Source organism: Myripristis murdjan, chromosome 8 (assembly GCF_902150065.1).
Source record: "Myripristis murdjan chromosome 8, fMyrMur1.1, whole genome shotgun sequence".
NCBI classification, from domain to species: domain Eukaryota; kingdom Metazoa; phylum Chordata; class Actinopteri; order Holocentriformes; family Holocentridae; genus Myripristis; species Myripristis murdjan.
In genome coordinates this window covers 22,208,155-22,229,411 of record NC_043987.1, presented here as the reverse complement: position 1 = coordinate 22,229,411, position 21,257 = coordinate 22,208,155, and the positions used below count along the sequence as shown (strand labels likewise).

The following is a 21,257-nucleotide window of genomic DNA, read 5'->3' as shown; positions in this document are numbered from 1 at the left end:
AGTTTTTAAATCATCTGGCACTTGACCTGAACATCTGAGCTGTTTCTGCCGTATGTTCCCAGCAGAGCCGTTAAACTCCGTTACCGTTTTCTCCTTGCACACGCATCGGGTCGATGACTGACATCCAGGGGACATTTCCAAGAAAAAGCTTTTTAGCCTGTTACTTTTGCTTCCTGGAAAACAGTGTGTGTTTTCTGTTGACCTCATCACATACCAGGAGACATAAATATACATTTAAACCAATAACACCACCACACTATAAAACTTCAGTTATTAGCGTGGGCTTTTATTTTCATTAATCATCAAAAGCAATCAGCCTGTACTTGCCACCTGCATCTATTCAAGACCTGCCATTATTTCCTTATGCAACAAATTATTGCTCAGCAAAAACTAGAAAAATAATCAAAAGACAAAGGGAAATCAAGGATATCGAAGAAATCTCTTAAAGCCTCCTGAGTCTAGCTTTTTCTTTTTTCTCCTCTGTAGGCTATCTATCTCACATTATTACACATATTAGACCCACACTCTGAAGCCGTGTGACCCCGCCTGCCTGCAGCACAGAGCCCAAACCTTCATATCTACTGGATTAATTACAGACTTTGAGCTTGATAGGATTCAGATTGAGAATTATAAACTTTATCATACCGGTGCTTTAGCAAAAAAACCCCACAGCTACTGCCCAGAGAAAACAGAAAAGTGCTTTTCACCGGCAGGAGGAGCTGTCCCCTGCTCCACAGTTTTTAGTTTTGATTCAAATGTTTGATGAAACCAGGCTTCTATTAGGGATGGCCATTTAGTTGTCAAAATGTGTAGCCATATCCAGCTAATAAAAGGAAATCAGCTTTTAATTGTGGTTTTATCGTATATAGCCATACACTTTGACAGCAAGATGCTCTCAACTCTAAAGATAACTTTTTTTCAAAAATCAATCCATTTTCTGTTTTACCTCATGGATATAAATGCGCACGAGAAAGAAAAGGTGTATGGTCAGTTTTCAGGGAGTGAGGGTGGATGGAAGTGGGGAGTTCAGCAGGCGAAGGTGGAGGGCAGAGGGAGGGAGGGAGTTGAGTAGGGATGGAGGCAGGGTTTGGAGTGTGGCTGGATGATAGAGCGGCAGGAACACAGGCAGGCATGCAAATGATCCAACAATTAGCACCGAGATCAAAACAACATGAGGCTCAGAGGTTAGAATGCACAGTTCTAAGTGGCACAGGAACGTGATCTGCCCAACCGGATGATGATGAGGGGATGAAGAACTGGGGCTGATACACTGCTGAGCTGATGAATAGATAGCTTGCAGGTGTACAGGCTGAGCAGCAATCAGGGGGCTGGGACAGTGAGAGGATCATCATACAAACATATTATTTTTAAATTTTAGGTGCTCAGTATGGTTTACTGGTTAAGGTCAAGATTAGGCATAAGTTGGATATAGCTAACATTAGGGAAAGGCTGCAGAGGATGAATATAAGTCAATTAATTCACACCTTTGCCATCCTAGAAAAAGCACATCACAAACTGGAGGCACACCTGTGGCCATGAAAATTGCATATTTTGTGCAAAGTGCGGTACCCAAGTTAAGGTTGACTGGCTGTGAACTGAGCAAACTAAAAAGATAAATTGCACAGCTCACGGCATCAGTCTGGCCCAGACAGAAATAGCACACACCTTCTGCTGAGGAAACGGTATAATTATGTTAAAATAGCTGGGGGGGTGATTAAGCAGCTGATTAAACCAAAAGAATATCCCGAACCAACTGTATTGCCGGAAGCAACTGATGTTATAATCACAGTGCAACAGCTGAATATGTTTTTGAAACTGAAATTAAATCTTTATTAACTCATACTACATTACACAACACCCACACTGTACAGGAACGGAGGTTTTTCTTAAGTAGTGGGTTATTCTTTCAGGTTTTCAGCGGTGGGTTGCAATAACACCACCAGGGACGGCGTTCTTGGCAAGTCTTTGAGTGTATTTGCTCTTTGTGTCCATACAGGCAGTGAAAGAAAACATGACAACGCTCCTTGATCTGAAGAGTAGTGTGCTGAGGCAGGTGCAAAGAAGCCAGTCGCTGAGGAGCAGAAGGGAGCCGCCACCCTCCGCCAGCAGTCCTCTCACACACTGTCCCGACCCGCTACCTCACAGGTGAGTCACTGGCACATGGTGGTGTGCTGAAATGTCACGGCACCAGAATTTTGGTAGTTGATACCAACACGAATCTCATTTCCCGATTCAATACCACGGCGAAAACAAACACTGAATTCCAAGTGCAACACTGGCTTGTAGCCTTCGAGTAGAAAACAAAGTGGTCCAGCAAAAATTAGAGAAACTGCATCGCTGTAACAACAAATATAATAATGTGGCTTTTGATTTACAGTCCTTACAGTCCATGACTGCAGCTTTAAGTGTTTCAAGCATACTAGCTATATATAGTTATATAGTGAGGCACCAAACTGCATCAATACAGGTGTTGAAAACTCTAGTATTGATGTTGTTGTCAAAGCTCCGTTATTGACCTGGTGCCTAAATATCGTTTCTGGTGACATTCATAATGGTGTGTACACGTCATAGAAATTGAATTGGACGAGAACAGATATTGAATTGGTTGCTGTGGTCATTTGACTGATTCACAAGAAAATGGCAATTGATTTTAGTTGTTATGGTGACAAAACCACACATCAGTGGGGCCGTAAATTCCCCCCACTCCACCCCCCATGTATAATCCATCCATAAAGATCGTCCTTGGTAAAGGCAGCGGAGACACAAAAGACGCCTCTCCATGCTTCGCACTACTCCACTGTTTATCTGGCCATTACTCCAAAACCTCTCCTCAGTGAGATGCAGCTTGCTGCAAGTTGGTTTATACAGAAGTTTATATGGAAGTTAGCTACAACAGTCACAGTTCTTTGCAGTGACAATTAGTCAAATAAAAATGGCCACCGCTCTGGCCATTCCACAGTGATGAATGTGCTTCCTGCTGTGTTTGAATGGGAATGTTCTTTCTGCTCCCATTCAGTTTCTATGGTTCACAAACACTTGCACACAACATTAAAGAGCTGGAGGTATTTCAAAGCTTTGCCATTTGTGGAAATTTGTGGAAAGTTTGTGCATCAATCCTCTATGTTACATCCGTTTTACTGGTGTTATTTCATTATACACCTTTGTGAGCTTTTGCCTGGTGAAAATATATCAGTGCTGGCAAAATATTTCACTCCTGGGCATACTGGCCAGCAGAATTGTATCTTGCGTAGTTAGAGCTGTGTTGTAATGTAGACTTCAGTCTGGTTGTCTATAGGCTGTTTTCTGCCTTTAGGCCACCAATCAGCCTACTACTAGAGCTTAAATCAGTGATCATCACCAGCTTAGATGGCAATAATTTTATTAGGAATGATTTACCAACCCCAAATGTGTGCCTTCAACCTGCAGGCTCTAAGGATGTAATAAATTCACCAGTCAGCTGATCATTACCTACCTGCAGGTAGCCATACAGCATGAGTCTGGCCCACCACACTCACAAAGCTGCACTTCCTCCGCTGGTTGTGCATCTCATAGCAGCAGCCAAGGACAGGTGAAGCTGAAATGAATTCCTTTATTCCTTAGTTATTTTCAGAATGGAGTGCGGTGTGTGCAGTATCTTCATGCAAGCACGAGGACGTTTTCCACCAGTCAGGACAGTGCATAATATCATCAAAACTCATCAAAACTGGTTAAAGTTGATCAATATTTCCTACCAATCAGGACTGCATTCTGAAATTAGGTCGGTGCCCATTTGAAAGCATTTTATAGTTAAATATCTACATGCTATTGTGGATTTCCCATGTTTTTAGTCTCTTCACACAGATATTGGCTAATAAAAACAACATTAATTTTGTAAGAAAGTGAGAATATTAAACAATAATAAGCTAATTAGGCCTGTATAAATTAAAAGTTATTTAAAATTCTGGCCCCCACAGTGTCTGCTTAGAAAAATTCTGGCCTTTGGACAAATGTAATTGATGATCCCTGTAATAAATGTATGAAACATTACTGTCAGTTATACATAAAACATTTTATGAAGTCTGTGTGAGAGCCAGGGACTGTGCATTTGTATATTAATACTTCTACAACATTGCCATTACAAAAAAAAAAACAAAAAAAAAAAAAAAACAAAGAAGAAATCAGAGTACTGTATGGATCTTAAAAGGGATCAAATTTAAATTATTGTGTACAGCGGTGACCATTGCCATATAGCCCTGCTCCAGAGGGCAATAGATAATGTTTGTATGATTGTGACCACTGGGAACAAGTAATAGCTTCTGTAATGAGGATTTTTAGAGGTGCAGTCATTGTAGCCCAGAAAAATAATAGCAGCCTTTCAAAAAGGCAGCACTAGCGCATATGCAGTAATTCATGTCCATTAGTCATTTGTTAAGTTCTCCATTGGCAGGCCTGTTGAAGGTACAGACCATAACTTCATGTCAGACACAATGTTTGAATGTGGCTGGCATTTATTCTGGAGTTAGGACTCGCCGGTAGCAGGGCTTGTAAAAGCTGCTTCTCCCCAAGGACTCATCAACCACACTACTACATGCGCAGTCAGGCTCTGAGATCACAAATGTTCCTATTAGTAATGTATCATTTACTCCACATCTTTTCATTGTCCACATCTCCTTTAACATGTTAGTCTGCAATTTTGACAGCAAACCACTTTTTTCCCTGTCCATCCTGTGTTAAAGGAGGAATGACAGTATCATAATATTAATGATTTTTGCTACACTTTGCAGAAAGATTTTGAAAAATTACTGGCAGGAACAAATCTAATGGCACAGGTAAAACCATCCAGCTGATTTTCAGTCTTGTTTGGGAGGTACTTCTGATGTCAAAGCCCAAAGTAATAGAGTGAACCTGAGGTTACTATAGCAACCTAAACACAGACTGCTCCCAAAATGTGAAGTTCTATTGGCAATGACGGGAATGTCTATTTTAAACATGGAAGAAAACATGTTGTGCAGTGTGAGGCATTGATCGACTGAAGGACTGATACCAGACCTGCAAAGTAATTATTATTATTAATATTATTATTATTATTATTATTATTTTCTGTGCTGTTTCATTTCAGACATGTTTGTAATTGACATGTTTGTAATTGAATTCTTGTCACAGTATACTGCTGTATTTTTACATGTTCTGCATGCTGTAATTAATATATTTTCATATCATTCATTCATTTATTTCTATGTTTTGGTGTTGTTGGTTGTATTGTGTTCTTTGCTTCAATTCTATTATCTGCTGTTGCAGTAAGACAATTTCCCCATAGGGATAATTTATTTTGTCTGTTTTTTTTTTTTTTTTTTTAATTTAATTTATTGTGAACCATGGGCATGTCACCTCTTCTCTAGTACCCTGCCAGCATCCCTGGTGCTGCAGCCTTCCCACTGAGCCGTCAGACACAGATGTAGACTGAGGATATGCTGCTGACCGCCCATCATTAGGGGCGGCTGTTTCATCTCCTTCGTTATCCGTCCAGACCCCCAGTGACCTGGCTGCACGCTCACATCAACTGAGAATTTGCAAATGAGGCAGGGTAGATTCAGCGTGCATTATCCACAGGTGCTGACGCCACAGTCGCACTCATGACTTGAGCTTTCAGAGCACAGACTGACACACAGGAGATCAACTTCTTGATTAATCTGAGCAAATTATGCATTTACCTCCATGCATGATGGTTATTAATTGTATGTCAGCGCACATTACACTGTCATTGTGGAAATGGGCACTGGACAGGACATCATTATGCAGCTGACGCTGCAGTATTCCCTCAGGAATTTGTATTTGAATTCGTATTTTGTCGTTGTTAATTATTTGCTCTTTTCAAAGTGCCAACTTGGTTTACAGTAGCAATCTTCATTTCACAAGGCAATATATTTTGAAATCTGTTGGGTGTACTACCATGAAATTTGATGCACACGCCCATGCTCCCCAGAGGGTGAACCTTGTCAATTATGGTGACTTCATGATCATTCCTTTACCACCACTGTCAGGCCAAAATGGCAGTTTTGCATTCAGATATCACAAAATCCAATCAGTGGATTGCCATGATGTTTTAAAAGTGTGTTCATATTCTCCAAAAGAAGACCCATCTTGATTATAGTGATTGTGGTGATCCTATGATCTTTCCTCAAGCGCCAAACTCAGGTAGCAGTTCGCTGATTGTACTCAGCAAATTAATTCTCTGCTTTGACAGGGTTCAATGAACCGTATCAATTTTGGTGTCACATCGCCTCTCCTTTAGTGCCATCCTTTCGCCATAATGTCATTTGAAATCTACTGGGAAGATTGCCATGTAATTTGATGAGCACATTCTTGCTCCTCAAAGGATGACCCATATCAATTTTGGTGACCTCATGGCTTTTCCTGTAACATCAGCCACAGGGCAAAATCACTGGATGTAATTTACAGATTTCCATGGTATTTGATGTGTGCCTTCGTGCTCCCCTCCTCTTGATTTTGATGATACCATCACCTTGCCTCCAGTGCCATCCTTAAGCCTGAATGTCAATTTTAATTTCTCAAAACCGATGGAGTGGATGAATTCGGTCAACTTTAGTGATTTCATGACTTTTCCTCTATCATTGCCTTTACTTGCAAATTCCATTCTCCCACTATTTACTCCAAGCCAGCGGCGGTGGCCATGGTCTTGTTCAAATTTAACAACGTTTAGCAAAATTAATGGATTTGACTTTTCACTGTCAATGAACTAAAGTACCTTCTGCTCATTAATTAAAAACAATGAAAGCCATTTAGAACTGCATTAAATGGTAAGCCCACGCAGATGCAGTCATTACTAATAAACAGAAACTACTGAATGAGGAATGCCACTGCTACTGTACTCTGCATGATAAGGAATATTGTAATGCTACAGCTACAGCATTATTCAAGTGTACTTCCTTGTTTGATGAAAAAAAATATATAGGATTTAACTGCTCATACATTATCTTGCAGCTCTGACCAGTCGCAACAGGCAGCCCGTCAGAGCTTTACATTGCCTCAGCTGAGCCTAATTGGATTAAACTACAAGCCAACTTGTGCCATGAGAAAGAGTGCATTGTTATCAAGAATCAGTTTGGAGAAAGAACGGGGACCCCATGCAATATTTTTTCACAAATTACTTGAATCTATAGAGAGAGGGTGTGCTGTGAACGTACTGTTCTAACTACCATTGCTGCACCTGTAATGTTTGTTGCTTAATCATATTTATAATGCAAATGAAATGCACAATCACACGTGTAGTATTGGAGGGGGATCCCTGTCATGTCGATGCCAAGAGATAACACGAGCTGTAGGGCTCTATTACTCACTGTTAAGTCAAATTAGAAAATACCTCTGTTTCATTAGAATGCACACAAATGTCGTTTTGTGTTTCATGCAGCAGTCCTGCAGCTGTACTTATCTGTTTCATCACCCCGGCTTTGCAGTGAGGTGTCACTGTTACCGTCACACTGGCAATTAGTGATGTTTCAATACAATTTTTTTCACAGACACGCAAGGTTTAGAACGTTCATGTTTTTATTTATGTTTTGCCGCTGATTTCCACCCTAGACAGGAAAACTTAATTGAAGGCTTTGAATGAATTCTGAAAATAAATTAGAATAACACTAAAAGGCTGTATAAAAAGAACCTGTTTCCTAGCAACATAAAATGAGATTGTTATTCTGGCTATGTGGTGTGAGTATGAGAGAGAGAGAGAGAGAGAGAGAGAGAGAGAGAGAGCAGTTTCTTCAGGAGGATACTGGTATCATTTGTTTGTTTTTTTTCTATCAGATCAAAATGAGCTGAATTTTGTTCAGTCTGTATCTCTGCACGTAAACAGAGCCGAGCCTCTCTTGACAAATTCAAGGAATCCATGGTTTCATAATTACTTGAAACACAATGTAACGAAGCTCATTTGTGTTATAAGTAAAAAATGTAAACACCCTAAACGCCCACAAAAGCAGTCTTCAATCTGCCGTCAGTGGAACAGGCTTTGTTTCTTGAACCAGTCACAGATCACAGACTTTGTTTGTGATTTCAGGCTTTTGAGGAGCGATATAGATATTGACTGAGGAGTTTGAGATAAGGAAAGCAAATGAAAGTTGTCTTCAGCAGGGGACGTTCTCTTTACAGTGGTTACAGTTTCAACAATATTGACAAGCAAATACCCATGAAGGTTAAGAATTAAAGTTAGCAGATGAAAGGATGAAGCCTGTTTTCATGCTGGAATATAGGGAATACCTAGAGATTGGAGAGTGTGTCTGCTTATCTTTTGTAAACATGGCTTATTGACGCTTAAATGAAGAGCTTGAATATGATGTTCTATCATTTTTGCTCTTTTTTTACACTTTGCATTGTGTGTGGTAATGATAAAGGGAGACTGAATATTTAAGCTGGCCAACTGGACCTTAGTTTAACTGAATGTCTCCACCTCTCAAGCTTTATTGTGTTCGACATCAGTGGAAACCTGACTAACCCTCCCTGCATGGCTGCCATTAGTCTTCATCAATACCTCGGGGGTTAGCCATCCGCTCTGCCACCATGGGGAGAGTCGGTGGGCGCTGGGATGGGCTGCCACACGCCTGCTGTGATGCAACGTTGCTAATATAAGAGCGTGACAGGGCCTATGTGGACAGCTCGTCTGCATAATGTGACAGGGTTGGGCAAGAGGCAGGATGGAGACAGGCTGCGAGGAGGCGAGCTGGAGACCGGGCAGTGGGGGAGACGGGCAGACGGTCTCGCTGATCCTGATGGTTCTGCCACAGATCGCTGCAAAACAGTCTCGTGCTTCCTGCAAACAGACAGGAGAGTTTTCGGCGGTGTGTGTGCATGTGTGTGTGTGTGTGTGTGTGTGTGCGCGTGCGTGTGTGTGCTGAGGGGGGTTGGTGGGTAGAGGGGATTCCCAAGGTGTTCAGCCAACTACTCCCTTCCTGAATGTGCCTCTATCACCATGACAACAGGGGCTGTGAAAACATCAAATGGCAGGAGTCCAGGGATTCACTCTCTCACACCCGCAGGAAACAGAAAATTTAATTTGCATTTTCGACAGATCCCCGCTCATTATAGTAGATTAACATGTTCCTCATATCTGTTTTGCTTTTTTAGCCCATGGGAAAAGAAGAAGGCACAGGGAGGTTCGTCTTATCGATACCCAACAAAAGCCTGAACTGCAGGTCAATGAATACGGTGGTTTTAGCAAAGACAGACTTCTGAGAAAACTGACCATCTGTGGTCAGAGACTCTGATGTGGTGATGTTTCACGGGGTTGGACCAGCATGTACGATGATTTATTTGCAAAAACAAATATGCCATTCCTGAAAAACACAACGCAAAGAACTGACTGTTGCATGTAATGCTTCACATAACATAGTTTCTCAAATCTAAAATCTGAAATTATATCACTAAGGTTATCAGTTTGCCTACTATTATGATATTTTCAATCAATATTACTGTACATGGAAAAGAAAAATGGTTCATAGAAATACAATTTGAGATTGTTTGCAAATGAACGCTTCAGTTTAAGAGGTACTTTATTAATCATTCAGATTTCATTATCTCTTCCGGGGGGTAGGGATATTGTGTTTGGTCCATCTGTCTATGTGTCTGTCAGCAGCTGATCTCTCATGCTACTGGGCTTATCAGCTGAATATTTTTGTGCACAGTTATGCCTGTATGATAAAAGGACCAGTGGTAATTCCCTGTCTTCATTCACGCAATGAAGAAGTTACTCTCTCTCTCTCTCTCTCTCTCTCTCTCTCTCTCTCTCTGCCTCCCTGACTCGCTCTCTCTCTTACACTTCAATTTTTCAATTTAATTTAGTTCAATTCAATGACTTTATTGGCATGAAACTTTCAAAAACTCTTTCTTTCTTTCACTCTCTCACACGTATGAAGTCAGAGCTCACCTGACTGTGGTTTTCCAGATCATTGGTGAAAGCAGAACTACTAGACTGTGACCAAAATGGTCACAGTCTAGTCGTAGGTGGCTTTTGGAAAGTACAACTTCATATTTGACTTGGTTGCACTCATGCGAGGGTCTGTCTGACGCTGCGCCTCCACAGAATGACTGGCCAAACATTTTTATTTGGTTGATTCTTTAGTCGCTAAATATTAAAAACATTTTTTCCCCATATTTCCTGTTCAGTTGACTTAAGCACTGCACAGAAGTCTTATAACGGCAGGGAAACATTTTTTTTTCTGTCTGTATGTGCATGTGTCTGTCCACAGCTGATCTCACATACTACACATAATACCACATACTATCAGCCTAACATTTTTGCGCACAGTTATGACTGTATGATCAAGGACCTTTTGTGGTTTCGCTTATTCAAAATCTGTTTTATACTGCAGTTGAGTGCACTCTGTTCATTCAAATCCTGATTTGGCACACATATCTAGTGCAGGTCGAGTTGAGTATCTTCAACAGGGGAATTGGGCACATCTGGTTTTGGAAGGACCTCACAAACCCTTTGTACCTCATGTTCCTGTTATATCCACATCAAAGATTAAGCGTGTAACTACATATTTTCAGAGATTTATGCTCTGTCTGTCTGTTTTCTCTTCTCAGCAGGGTTTCTGAGGAGAGCGTCATGTTCTTTGAGCGTATGAATGCCATCCTGCAGAAACAGGACAAGATGCTGCAGGCTGCCCAGGCTGAGGTAACCCCCCACCCTCCTTCCACCTTTCTCTCTGTTATGCTGAAGGCATGTTTTACATAAATATAATGAACAGACCTGCCAGCATTCCACCTCCTCCACTGCGGCTGAGGGGTGTATACAGTGCTGTCATTCAACCCACTACTGTGCCCAGTATGACGCGTGTCAACAGAAGGAAAAGGTTGAGTAGGATGCTAAAAAGTCCGGAAGCTCAGAAGTCACAATCTGCTGCCGATGGGTTTCCTCAGTCCTTCTGCTGCCCATGCAGAGACAGCGATGACTCGCGGTGGAGATGTTTTTCAGAGAGTGCTTCATGTGTACAATTTTGTGTGTCAATAGAGTAAAATAGACTTTTAAATAGGTGTAGTTCATCATTCAGGCATATGGAGGATCCAGACTAAAGTTCAGTGTTGGCAAATCATCATACTATCATCCAAGAACTTGAATTGTGTATCATCCAAGTGCTTGAATAACAAGTGATAGAATGTGTCCTATAAATACAGTGTTCTGGATTAGCAATGCAGGGGAGTACAGAGCAGCTAATGAGGATATTTCATCATCACCATGTGGACTCATGTCACGTCCAAGGAACTACACAACCTAACACTCGACCAGAATTCAATTTTGCTTTAAGTACAAATCCGACGTCTTGCAATCATGGATCTCATTTTGGAATTACTTCCCGTGCTTGACTTTTTTATGCTGCTGAGCTGATAAAAGTGCATGTGAGGGCAGCCTAAAGAAAAAATCAATAATGCTTCCAAGTGATTGTGTCCTATGATTGAGAGCTAAGGGTTTGCCATCAATAATGACTCGCTGTGACCTGAGCTCACTCTCTCCCCGGCTCTCAGGCAGCACAGCCTTAAGACAGGGAGGTTTTGCGTTGGCTGAACTCTCTCTGTGTCCGCAGTGCCAACGAGGGGCGAACGCAGTGCCACCGCCCGCAGAGCAGGTCGACCAAGCCTTTATCCCAGACAGAATCAGCAGGAGAGAGGTTAGTCACCTTGGCTTTTCTCTTTTCATTGTATTTCAGGAGAGATTGGATTTTAAATCACATTAACAGAATCCAGACGTGATGATCTGTGCTTTTTGTTTGTGCCTCAGAGCAGAAAGCATGTAAGATAAAAAAAAAAAAAAAAAAAAAAGAGCATGACTAAGTTGAGTGTGTTTCCCGCAGCTGGACCTACTTTATGAGGAGGCTGTGTACACAGTGGTCAACCGGGTGGGAGTGGCTACACCGGAATATGTAAAAAGTGAAGAAGATATATTCACTTTTCTTCTGAAGGTACATTTGGTTTCAGCTTTCGGCCTGCGTTTCTCTTTGTGTTTCCCCCAGCTTACTCTTATCACTTTTGCCATTATATCTGGGCATAAATTCAGCCATCTATCTGGCTATGACAAAGTGTGGGCACACATGCTGTACATTATTCAGATCCAATCCTCTCCTTTCCCACCAAGGACAAACTAAGCGTCACAAGGAGGAGTGAATTTAGAATCTTAATTGATCATTGTCCAAGGACACATCAGAAAGAAATCCTTCTGTAATTCCAGTTCGTAAGGCCCTTTAAGTCTCTGCTCATAATATTGATGTGAGTCTCACAGAGAGCCGTGTTTGCTGCGAGACGGCCGCGTGAATCTGAGCAGATGCTCTTGGCTCAGACCTGATTGAACATCAAAGCCCGAACACACTGCGTGTTGATATTCGACTGTGATATTACATTCATTCAGACACCGTTGCTGTAAAGTTCGAACCCGTTTTTGATGGCTCTCTTTGAGGTTGGGTGGCAGGCGTCCCCAGCCGTTAAGGTGCTGGCAGGGACTCATTGTTATTTTCTCTTAATGATAAAGAACCTGCAAACCCTCTCCTTCTGGGCAGATTTCTACAAAGGAAATTCAGCTGTTTTTTTTTAATGGATTTTGTTGGCGCTTAATGAAGTTGAGCTGTGATCCCTTAAGCTCATAGTTGCAATTCTGAGAATAAGAACAAACAGAGAAAAGAACAAAAAGATGACTGGTTGCTCTATACGATCAAACGTAGATCAAAAATGTGGCGGGTGTTCCTGGAAACAGGGAAAACAGAGTGCTTCAAACAAGAAGGCAATCCAGGCACTCCAAATATAAGAAAATATAAAAATGAGGAGGGAAATATTAAAAGCCTTTGCTGTAGTGGCTAAATCATTAAAAAGCCGACATGTTTCGACGACTGTAGACCGCCTTCTTGTTTGAAGTTTTTCTCACAATAGGACTCCGTTTTATGTTGCAAATGTTGACCGTGTTGTGGTCTGACCATTTCTGCAAGGCGTTTGACATGGGCAAGGAGGAGCATGACATCATTCTCCAAAAAGTGCAAGAATCCAAGGTAAGATAACACATTTTACTACTTAAAGATACTTTCCTAACATCTTTCAGATACATTATCGCTGTGGCACCACACTGCAGTTGCAGCTGAGTCAGTGTACGCTGACACTGTTTATTCAGTCCGAAGGTGTTATGTGTAGCATTTTGTGTTTCGCATAATTGACACCAAATTTTTCACAAAGCCCGTTGCTTCCTGATGGAGAGGATGTGACTCCTTCTCCCCCTCCTCCTCCCTGTTGTCTCTCTGCCTTCCTTTGTTTTGTGAAGCAAGGAGTCATTAGCAGGCTGTGATAACAGTGAATGTCAGATGACAGAAACTGATGGGATAATTAAACTGTGCTGCTGGAGTAGTAAAACTGCAATGAAGTTGTATATTATATGTTACACACACATCGTTGTAGGGGCAGGTAGAGGTTGCCATTCTTCACAGTGATGAAGCGATGATGAATTATATTAATGGTAATTTTTTAATGTTAAAATCCTACATGTAGTACATCATTCAGAAATGAGTTTAAAGGAGTTTGGAAATGAAAGTCACATGAGAGTCACAACTGAACCTTCCCTGAACAAAACTGTGCTGCCACAAGTGGCCTTTTAGTGCAGCCAGTGCTTTGTGATAGTGAAAATGAAGGTGAAAGTCACAGTCGAGGAGCACTGAGACCCGAGGGGAGATTGACTCACAGTCCTCATATGTAAAACCTGAGTAACACTTTATAATACAGTGAGCAAATCATTTATCTAATTACCCTTAATTTAAATCATAAGCTTAAGTAATGCTTAAATAATGCATGCACGATATTACTTTATGTAATTAGTTCACACTGAATTCACAGATACGTCACTTATTAATTGATTTGTGAGCAGATTCCTCTTACATTGGATAAAATGCATTTGTATAAGGCACCGATTGCAGCTCCAGCCAAAACATCATGTATCTATGCGAATAAATCTAATCTTTGGTAATAGTTAAGCATTACATTACTGATTTGTACGGCACTGTGAAAAAGAGAGAGAGAGAGAAAAGAAATAATTTTTTTTCTTTTTTGTCACAGACACACACACATACACACACACATTCTTAATTTCCAGTGCACGGAGCTGAAAGTTACCCCCCACTGTAGCTAAGTAGGGAACAAAACTGCAATGTTCTGTTCTCAAAGCTTAACCTCGGGATGTTGCATTTAGAGTCCTTTAAAGAACAGACTGTGCAAATGTTTTACAGCGAGCCAGTTTCTCCTTGAGAGTTTCTGTGATGAAAGCAAAGAATCTGATGGCAAAGGATGCAAATGGTGAGTCATTTATCAATTTACCGTCTTTAATGGAAAGGAAATATGCAACACAAAATGTTCCTGCCTTTATTACACAAGATGAGATGTAAAAGTCAGTGTTAAAATTTATTCTGTAATGTCATCATTCATTTTATTACCCAACTGATGTCCATCAACTAACATCATGTAGTTGGGTTTTCAGCATTTCATGACATTGTCCACCAGCTACCAGCAGCTGATTATGCTGACCAGCACTTAACCTCAAAAGGACACCGACTGCAATAACAAGTGCAATTGTTTCCCGCCTCTTGTTACAGTAACAGCAGCGTCAGTGTAATAAAAGCTCGTTTGAGTGTGCGGTAACCTTTTCTGCCCGTTACCCTGTGACCCGCCAGGGTACAGCGACCCCTACTGCATGCTGGGAATCCTGCTGGGCCAGAGCCCAAGGGAGTCCGAGGAGAAGAAGGAGAGAAAGTTCAGCTTCAGGAAGAGGAAGGAGAAGCTGGAGAAGCGCTCCAGCACCAAGGAGGTGTTGGCTGCGAGGTGCATTCATGTCACCGAGGTGAAACCGGAAACCCTGAATCCAGTCTGGGATGAGCACTTTGTCTTGTGAGTGCAACACTTTACCCTTTTTCAGCAGCACTGGCCCCGTGTGTGCTGTGCTCAATTCACAGAGACATCTCTTTCACACTAAGGGTCATCACTGTTTAAATTATGTAACCATTTCTACACATTGTCATCAGTGTTGCTGCTGGATGGGGTATTTAAGGACTGAGCTGTTTACTCTAAGGCTTTGCTAATGAGGATGACAATTTAATTAATAGTTTCTCTGTTTTTCCACAGTGATATAGACGATGTTCACAATGATCTCTTGCATCTTGACATATGGTAAGATAACTGTACAGCAGCAATGATTGTTGAGTGATAGTAAAGTATTTTTTGCATTATGTCCATCCAACATCTCAGTTTAGATATTGTCATATATGCCGCAGAAGTTACTCCAAACTATGCATTTGTTTGGAGCATTTGTTTTATACGCTCCTTCAGGTTTGCTTTTCACTGTGATACATACTAATGCTTTTCTTGAGAAGCGGATCAGAGCTCCCCCAGGTCTGCATTCATGACTTGCACAGAGCTCACATTACGGAGCCATAAAGACCCCACAGCAAATTATTGTACAAGGATAATGAAATGTGCTCTTACAGGAAATTAGAGTATGTGATAACCTGCGATTTATCCTCTTCTCCTCAGGGATCATGACGATGATGTCTCTGTCGCAGAAGCCTGCAAGAAACTCAATGAAGTCAGTGGACTCCGAGGGATGGGCAGGTAGATTAAACTACTTTTATGTAAATCATGGAACTGTCTTAGATGTAAAATCCTGTGTAAGAAATGGCGATTAGCCTATCCTTTTTAGTAATGTTATCAATGTGTGAAGGACTAAAGAGCATACAATTTATTAACAATTCACCTTTGGAATTCTGAGCACTGTCTCCAAAAGTACTGTAGCTGACTGTAGGAGAGTAGAAGACACTTAATTTATTTATTCATGCAGTTGGCATGGTGATAGTAAAGTCGGCCAACCTGTCTCTTTCATCACTTCCACTGAATTAAGCTCAGGATTGCAGTTTAATTAAGTCAGTCTGGTACAGTGATAAATGAAGTGTTATGTGTATTTTTTTCTAAAAAGAAAAAAAAAAAAAAACAACATTAACCATTTTGTTAATTGGATAGAAACATTTGGTGTTTATGTTCAGCTGAAAGAAAAACTGACATACAGTAAATTCCAGTGGTGATAAAGCTGTGTACATACAAAGAGCACTGGGAGTTCAGGGAGAGACCACAGTATAGGGAAGGAATAAGAAAATATCCCGCCAAAATGTCAAAAATGCCAAAAGAATGCCAAAAAGTACTTTTTTATTTTAATAAATATAGCCAAGCCTCATTTGTAATTTGAATTTTTCCAGCAGAATATCCTGGGACAAAATATCTTTAAGTGGGATGCCAAAACATCAAACTAGTACCATATTCTTTATCAGCTGGATAGAATATGACATGATTAATGCTGTGACATTTTTAATGCTACTTAAATATATTTACTTCTTAAAGCCCCATACCAGTGATTCTGCCTGTTTAGCTTAATATCTACTAAAGGTATATGCTTAATATTTCTGTTATTCTTTTCAAGCACACAATCTTGTTTTGGATCCTGAATATTAATTTCCCCACCTTTTATCCAGCCATTGGTTTCCATTCATTCCACTATGATAAGAAAATGAACTTTCTTCAGTCTTTCTTTTCTTCATCCACTTTAGTTTTCCTAAAAGCAGCAGCAATGTTGTGTTTTGATGACTTGATATTAAGCAAAACATTGAGTGAAACAGCCCCTCGGCTGCAAAATAGTCCCTGGAGAAAGGTTTGCTTTACACAGTGAACTATCAGTTTGGTGGTTTATGAATGGCAATGACTTTGTCAGCCACAGAGGCAGAACATTATAAGGTGGCTGTTTGAACCAAAAATTTATATTATATTATATGTTATTAAATCTTTAGTACACCCGTCATGATTTGTGAAATGATTTGTTTCGGTGTAAAATGTGGGTAAATTTTAGTAAATGAGCCAAATGGCCATTCAGAATCACTAGCATGGTCATTTAAGTATCAATATAGGCTACAATATCTAACTTTTCCACAGTTTGAGGGAATTGTGCCATGTTGTCTCACATTGTTGAGTCTGATTTTGTCTGAGGGAGTTTGGTCTAAGGCCATTCTGTCTGATATCGAGTTGTAGTAAACCTCAGATGGTTTTCCCCGAGACCTGTAGCCCTTTTCGTCTGACGCTAATCTGAGCATGTCCACATAACGCTCACAGCTCAACACACATCTCTGTGGGCTTCACTGGTATCTCCACTGTAACATCTGCCCTCTACTGCATACTTAGTTTTGTCAATACTGGGCTGCTCTCTTAACGCAAAAAATCATTACCTGCACAAGACCTCTCCACCGCTATCTGCAAAACCATGATGACTCCTGCCCAGACTGCCAATAGTGTCAGTGTGACTCTAGTCAGACGATTGCAGCTGCAGCCAAATGCAGTCTACAGCATCAGACACATGCATACGAGGGACTTTGCCCAGCTTCTTTTTGAGTCATCGTACTACAATCGTCTCCTCTCCTGCTTCCTAAAAACTCCTTCAAACTCATCCAGACTGCTGCAGCCCACCTTATTCTCAACCTGACACCCCTGTCCCACACCTCCTCCTTTGGTTGCCGTGATTGCTCATTAAAACGCTGGTACTCATGAAAAAGCTGCCAAATTATCTACACCTCCATTCGTCCAGATCATGATCCACCCCTACGCACCCTTATGTCTGTTCCCTGCTGTCCACCACGACCTGCTCCCTGCCTCCTCCTCTCCCTGTGCCGGCCCAGACCTGGTCGTCATTTCACCCGGTCTCCTCATCTTCCCCCGTAGACTGAAAACAAACTTGTTGAGAAGAAGTACATCATGTTGCTCTATTTTCTTTGAATGATTTCTTCTCTCTACTAAGATTACTTCTAAGTATTGCTCTCCTTAGCTCTTTTTATATTGTTTTCCCTTAACATCCTCTCTTACATAATCTTTCTCGAGTCACTGGAGCATTTTAAGGGCATTTAAGCTCTTAAATTTCGACTGCTTCATTTTGATTGCTTGCAATTGTAATGATTGAAACTTTTTTTTTTTTTTCCGTAGTAGTAGTGCTTACCTTTTACATTGCTTTATTTCATCAGGTATTTTAAACAGATTGCTAAATCAGTGCGTTCCAATGGATCTGCATCATCAGGATCTGAGGAGAACGCTGATGACTTCTTGGGCTGTATCAACATCCCTTTGAATGTGAGTCTTCAAAATGGAACTGTCCAAAACAAACTTGCGCCAGACAAACCTGTCTAGCTGGTGCAGGAAATCAAACATAGCTCACAGCAGGATGTCTGAGATGTTTGGACACATTTTAAAGGATCTTCCCGAAAGCATGCCAGGGCCATTAATCTTGGTTGTTACGCTGCGTCTCCACCTTGCAGGAGATCCCTGTGGTCGGCTACGACACATGGTTTAAGCTAGAGCCTCGGTCAAGTGCGTCAAAAGTTCAGGGAGAATGCCACCTGATTTTGAAGCTCTTCACTAGCCAGGTATGCCTGACAGAGCTTCCAATATTCAATTTGCATCTAGCATGTGCTGTATTTGGTATTAAGAATCACTGCTACTTTGGATTTTTTTTTTTTCCCTCCAGAGAGACACAGCCTTGTCTAAAAGAGACTCAAATGTCTCCATTCACAAGAAATTGCTGAATCAGATCCTGGAATATGAGCATGCCAATGTTCAGGTGAGTTATATTCAGAACTAAATTTTACATGATCTCAGTCTTCTGGCCATCACAAAGCCACTAAACAGACATACACAAGTGTTTTTTGACTTAACTGAAACGTAGGTAAAAATGGCAGTCCTGCTTTCTGTGAACGAGAAACATATTAAAACATTCAAGTTGTTTGCATCGTTTGTTTTCACCTCAATCCTACAGATATGGAAATCATGCATATTTACTTACCAAGTTTAGACTGCAACAACTCTGTATTCCTGTGCTATTCAGATCTCACTCTCATGTCTCCAGCTACATGACTCGAGATGTCAGTTGTCACCAGTAGTCGAGTTGTAAAAAAAATTCAGGGGGGGATGGTCAATTTTTTTCATCTGATGAAAAATGAGGATGGCAGTTTTACAGGGGGGATGACTGTTTTTATTTCGGGGGGATGCCATCCACCATCATCCCCCCTCAACTCGAGTACTGGATGTCACCCACATTTGATGAAATGTATTTCTGATATCAGTCAGATATCACTTGTATACAGTTTTTTTTTTTTGTTGTTGTTGTTGTCATGAAAAGTTTGTGCTCCTTTGGGGTGACGTTGAACTTGCACATCCTGCACCTTGCCATCTGTCCAATTCCTGCTGGGTTATTTTAAGATTTTAAGGATGTTGTTGTTAGTACTCCTGAGCTGCTGCACCATCTGAGACCCTCCTGGATCTCAAAGATCTTCTGTTCTGTTCTGCAGTCTAGAGTCACGACTAAAGGTGACTCTGCTTTTTCACCCCAGGCCGGGGGGCCACTTGCCTCTGCAACTTAGACTATCTAACTCATAGGGGTGTAAAACCGAACCGTAAAAAAACGGTACAAACAAACTGAACTGAAACTGAAATTGTGACCCAAAAACTGCAACACAAACCAAACTCTGGGTTTATTGAACCGTTAGACCCCTACTAATTCAATATCATCATTTTAATCACATCTCAAACTGCACATTTGCTGCTTCTCTCTTGTGTTATTATTTGCAGAAGTTCTCACTCATCCCTTCATTCATTAATTTTCCAAACTACCTATCCTAATCATTTTCACCGATTTAATTATTCCTTGTTTCATGCCTTTTTTTTTTTTTTTTGTAAAACACTTTGTAAAACTAGCACTGTAACCTTCCATTTTATCCTAGAGAGAGCCTTATAACTGGAACGGGCAGGTTAGTCCCCCAGCGTGGACTGTGCTCACTCATCATGCTGTGCAAACTGATCTTTCACCTCTCCAGCAGGCAATTATGTGAGTATTAGCGGAGCAAAAACTGATCAAATCCACGTGTCCATTAAAGCTTTGATCTCAGGCGAGAGGTGTGCATTTAAATTTGCTTTCCAATACAGTCGCTGGCAGTGCTACAGCAGCCACCATGGGACCCAGAGAGTGTGCTACTCCCTGCTGCTGCGCCTCCTGAGGGCCATCGATGCAGAGTGGGACCCTCCTGCTGTGAGAGGAGACCTGGTAAGTTTTCTGCCATCAGCCTGCAGACATGAAAAAACCTTCCATCATCTGGTATCAGCAGCCTCATTAGCTCAGCTCCTCACTGACATCCATCAAGGTTTTTGGTTCAGCCAAAAATGTCTCACAGCCGGTGTACTTGAAGCTATAACTGAGGGCCCTTCCTGTGTCCAGGAGAGGCAGCTGTCAGACAGCTTCAGGCTGTACACAGAGCACTGCCTGTGCCTGATGAAGAATATGCGTCAGGTGTTCCCCTGTACCAGCGCCGCTGCCATTACACGCTACGAGCTCATGCTAAGGTAAACTCACACCACCTCGCGCCATCACATTACGCACCTGTCAGCACCGTCATACCAGGACACGCTCGACCTTTCACCCCAACAAAACCACAGAGACACACTCTGTGTAGGAGACAGCGTTGGGCTCGTTCCTCAAGAAAGAAATCTATTACTCATTGCTCATTACTCATGCCAAGAATAATATTATCCAACATTTCTATCTGATCATGCATTTTGATTGGATGAGAGTCCATGAGTGCTTGTTGCTGCAGTATATAAACGAGTGCCTCCAATGATGTCACTCTGCCTGTATTGGAAAGGAATGAACAAACTAAAATAAAATGACCAAATTAAAACTCAAAGCATCTGTCTTTATTAAATGCTTGATACCACTGTACTGGTACCTGGAATATTGTTACAGACATTGAAATTTTGTAATAATGTGTTGCAACGGGCCTGTTCATGACTAGAAAAAGTAAAATTTTTCTGACATGCTGCCAAGTAACTCCAAGTGCTAAGTACCAGCCATTTTGCTAATGAAAGCAGCTATGATTATTGAAGTTGTGTTCTCTCTGTGTGAGAGGCCCTGCAGTTAAGAGGAACTAATTTGGATAAGTCAATTTCTCGTTGAAGCTTTTCCGATAAGGCTTCCGACTCCACCCAGTGATAAGCACTTCTCATGTCATTCAGGACACACACACACACACACACACACACACACACACAACACTCAACTAACAGTCAAACTCACACATTTCACCCCTGCTTCAGTTGCTAGAAGGTTTATTTTTTTCCCTTTGACAGAGCTAGGCTAATGACTCCCATAGACTTCAAGTCTTTATGCTAAGCTA

The 21,257-nt window shown here is 41.3% G+C and overlaps 1 protein-coding gene across 1 annotated transcript in view; it reads left to right on the top strand.

The window, feature by feature from the left end:
* Positions 1–2,011: 2,011 nt before the first annotated feature.
* baiap3 (BAI1 associated protein 3) overlaps positions 2,012–21,257 on the top strand; it is a 29,031-nt gene continuing 9,785 nt past the window's right edge. The window contains exons 1-15 of the mRNA XM_030058435.1: positions 2,012–2,145; positions 10,579–10,666; positions 11,574–11,657; positions 11,841–11,948; positions 12,963–13,022; positions 14,244–14,310; positions 14,685–14,898; positions 15,133–15,177; positions 15,541–15,618; positions 18,060–18,165; positions 18,351–18,458; positions 18,560–18,652; positions 19,812–19,915; positions 20,014–20,131; positions 20,303–20,427. Coding sequence (XP_029914295.1) covers positions 2,012–2,145; positions 10,579–10,666; positions 11,574–11,657; positions 11,841–11,948; positions 12,963–13,022; positions 14,244–14,310; positions 14,685–14,898; positions 15,133–15,177; positions 15,541–15,618; positions 18,060–18,165; positions 18,351–18,458; positions 18,560–18,652; positions 19,812–19,915; positions 20,014–20,131; positions 20,303–20,427 — 1,532 coding nt within the window. The remainder of the gene's footprint in view (positions 2,146–10,578; positions 10,667–11,573; positions 11,658–11,840; positions 11,949–12,962; positions 13,023–14,243; positions 14,311–14,684; positions 14,899–15,132; positions 15,178–15,540; positions 15,619–18,059; positions 18,166–18,350; positions 18,459–18,559; positions 18,653–19,811; positions 19,916–20,013; positions 20,132–20,302; positions 20,428–21,257) is intronic.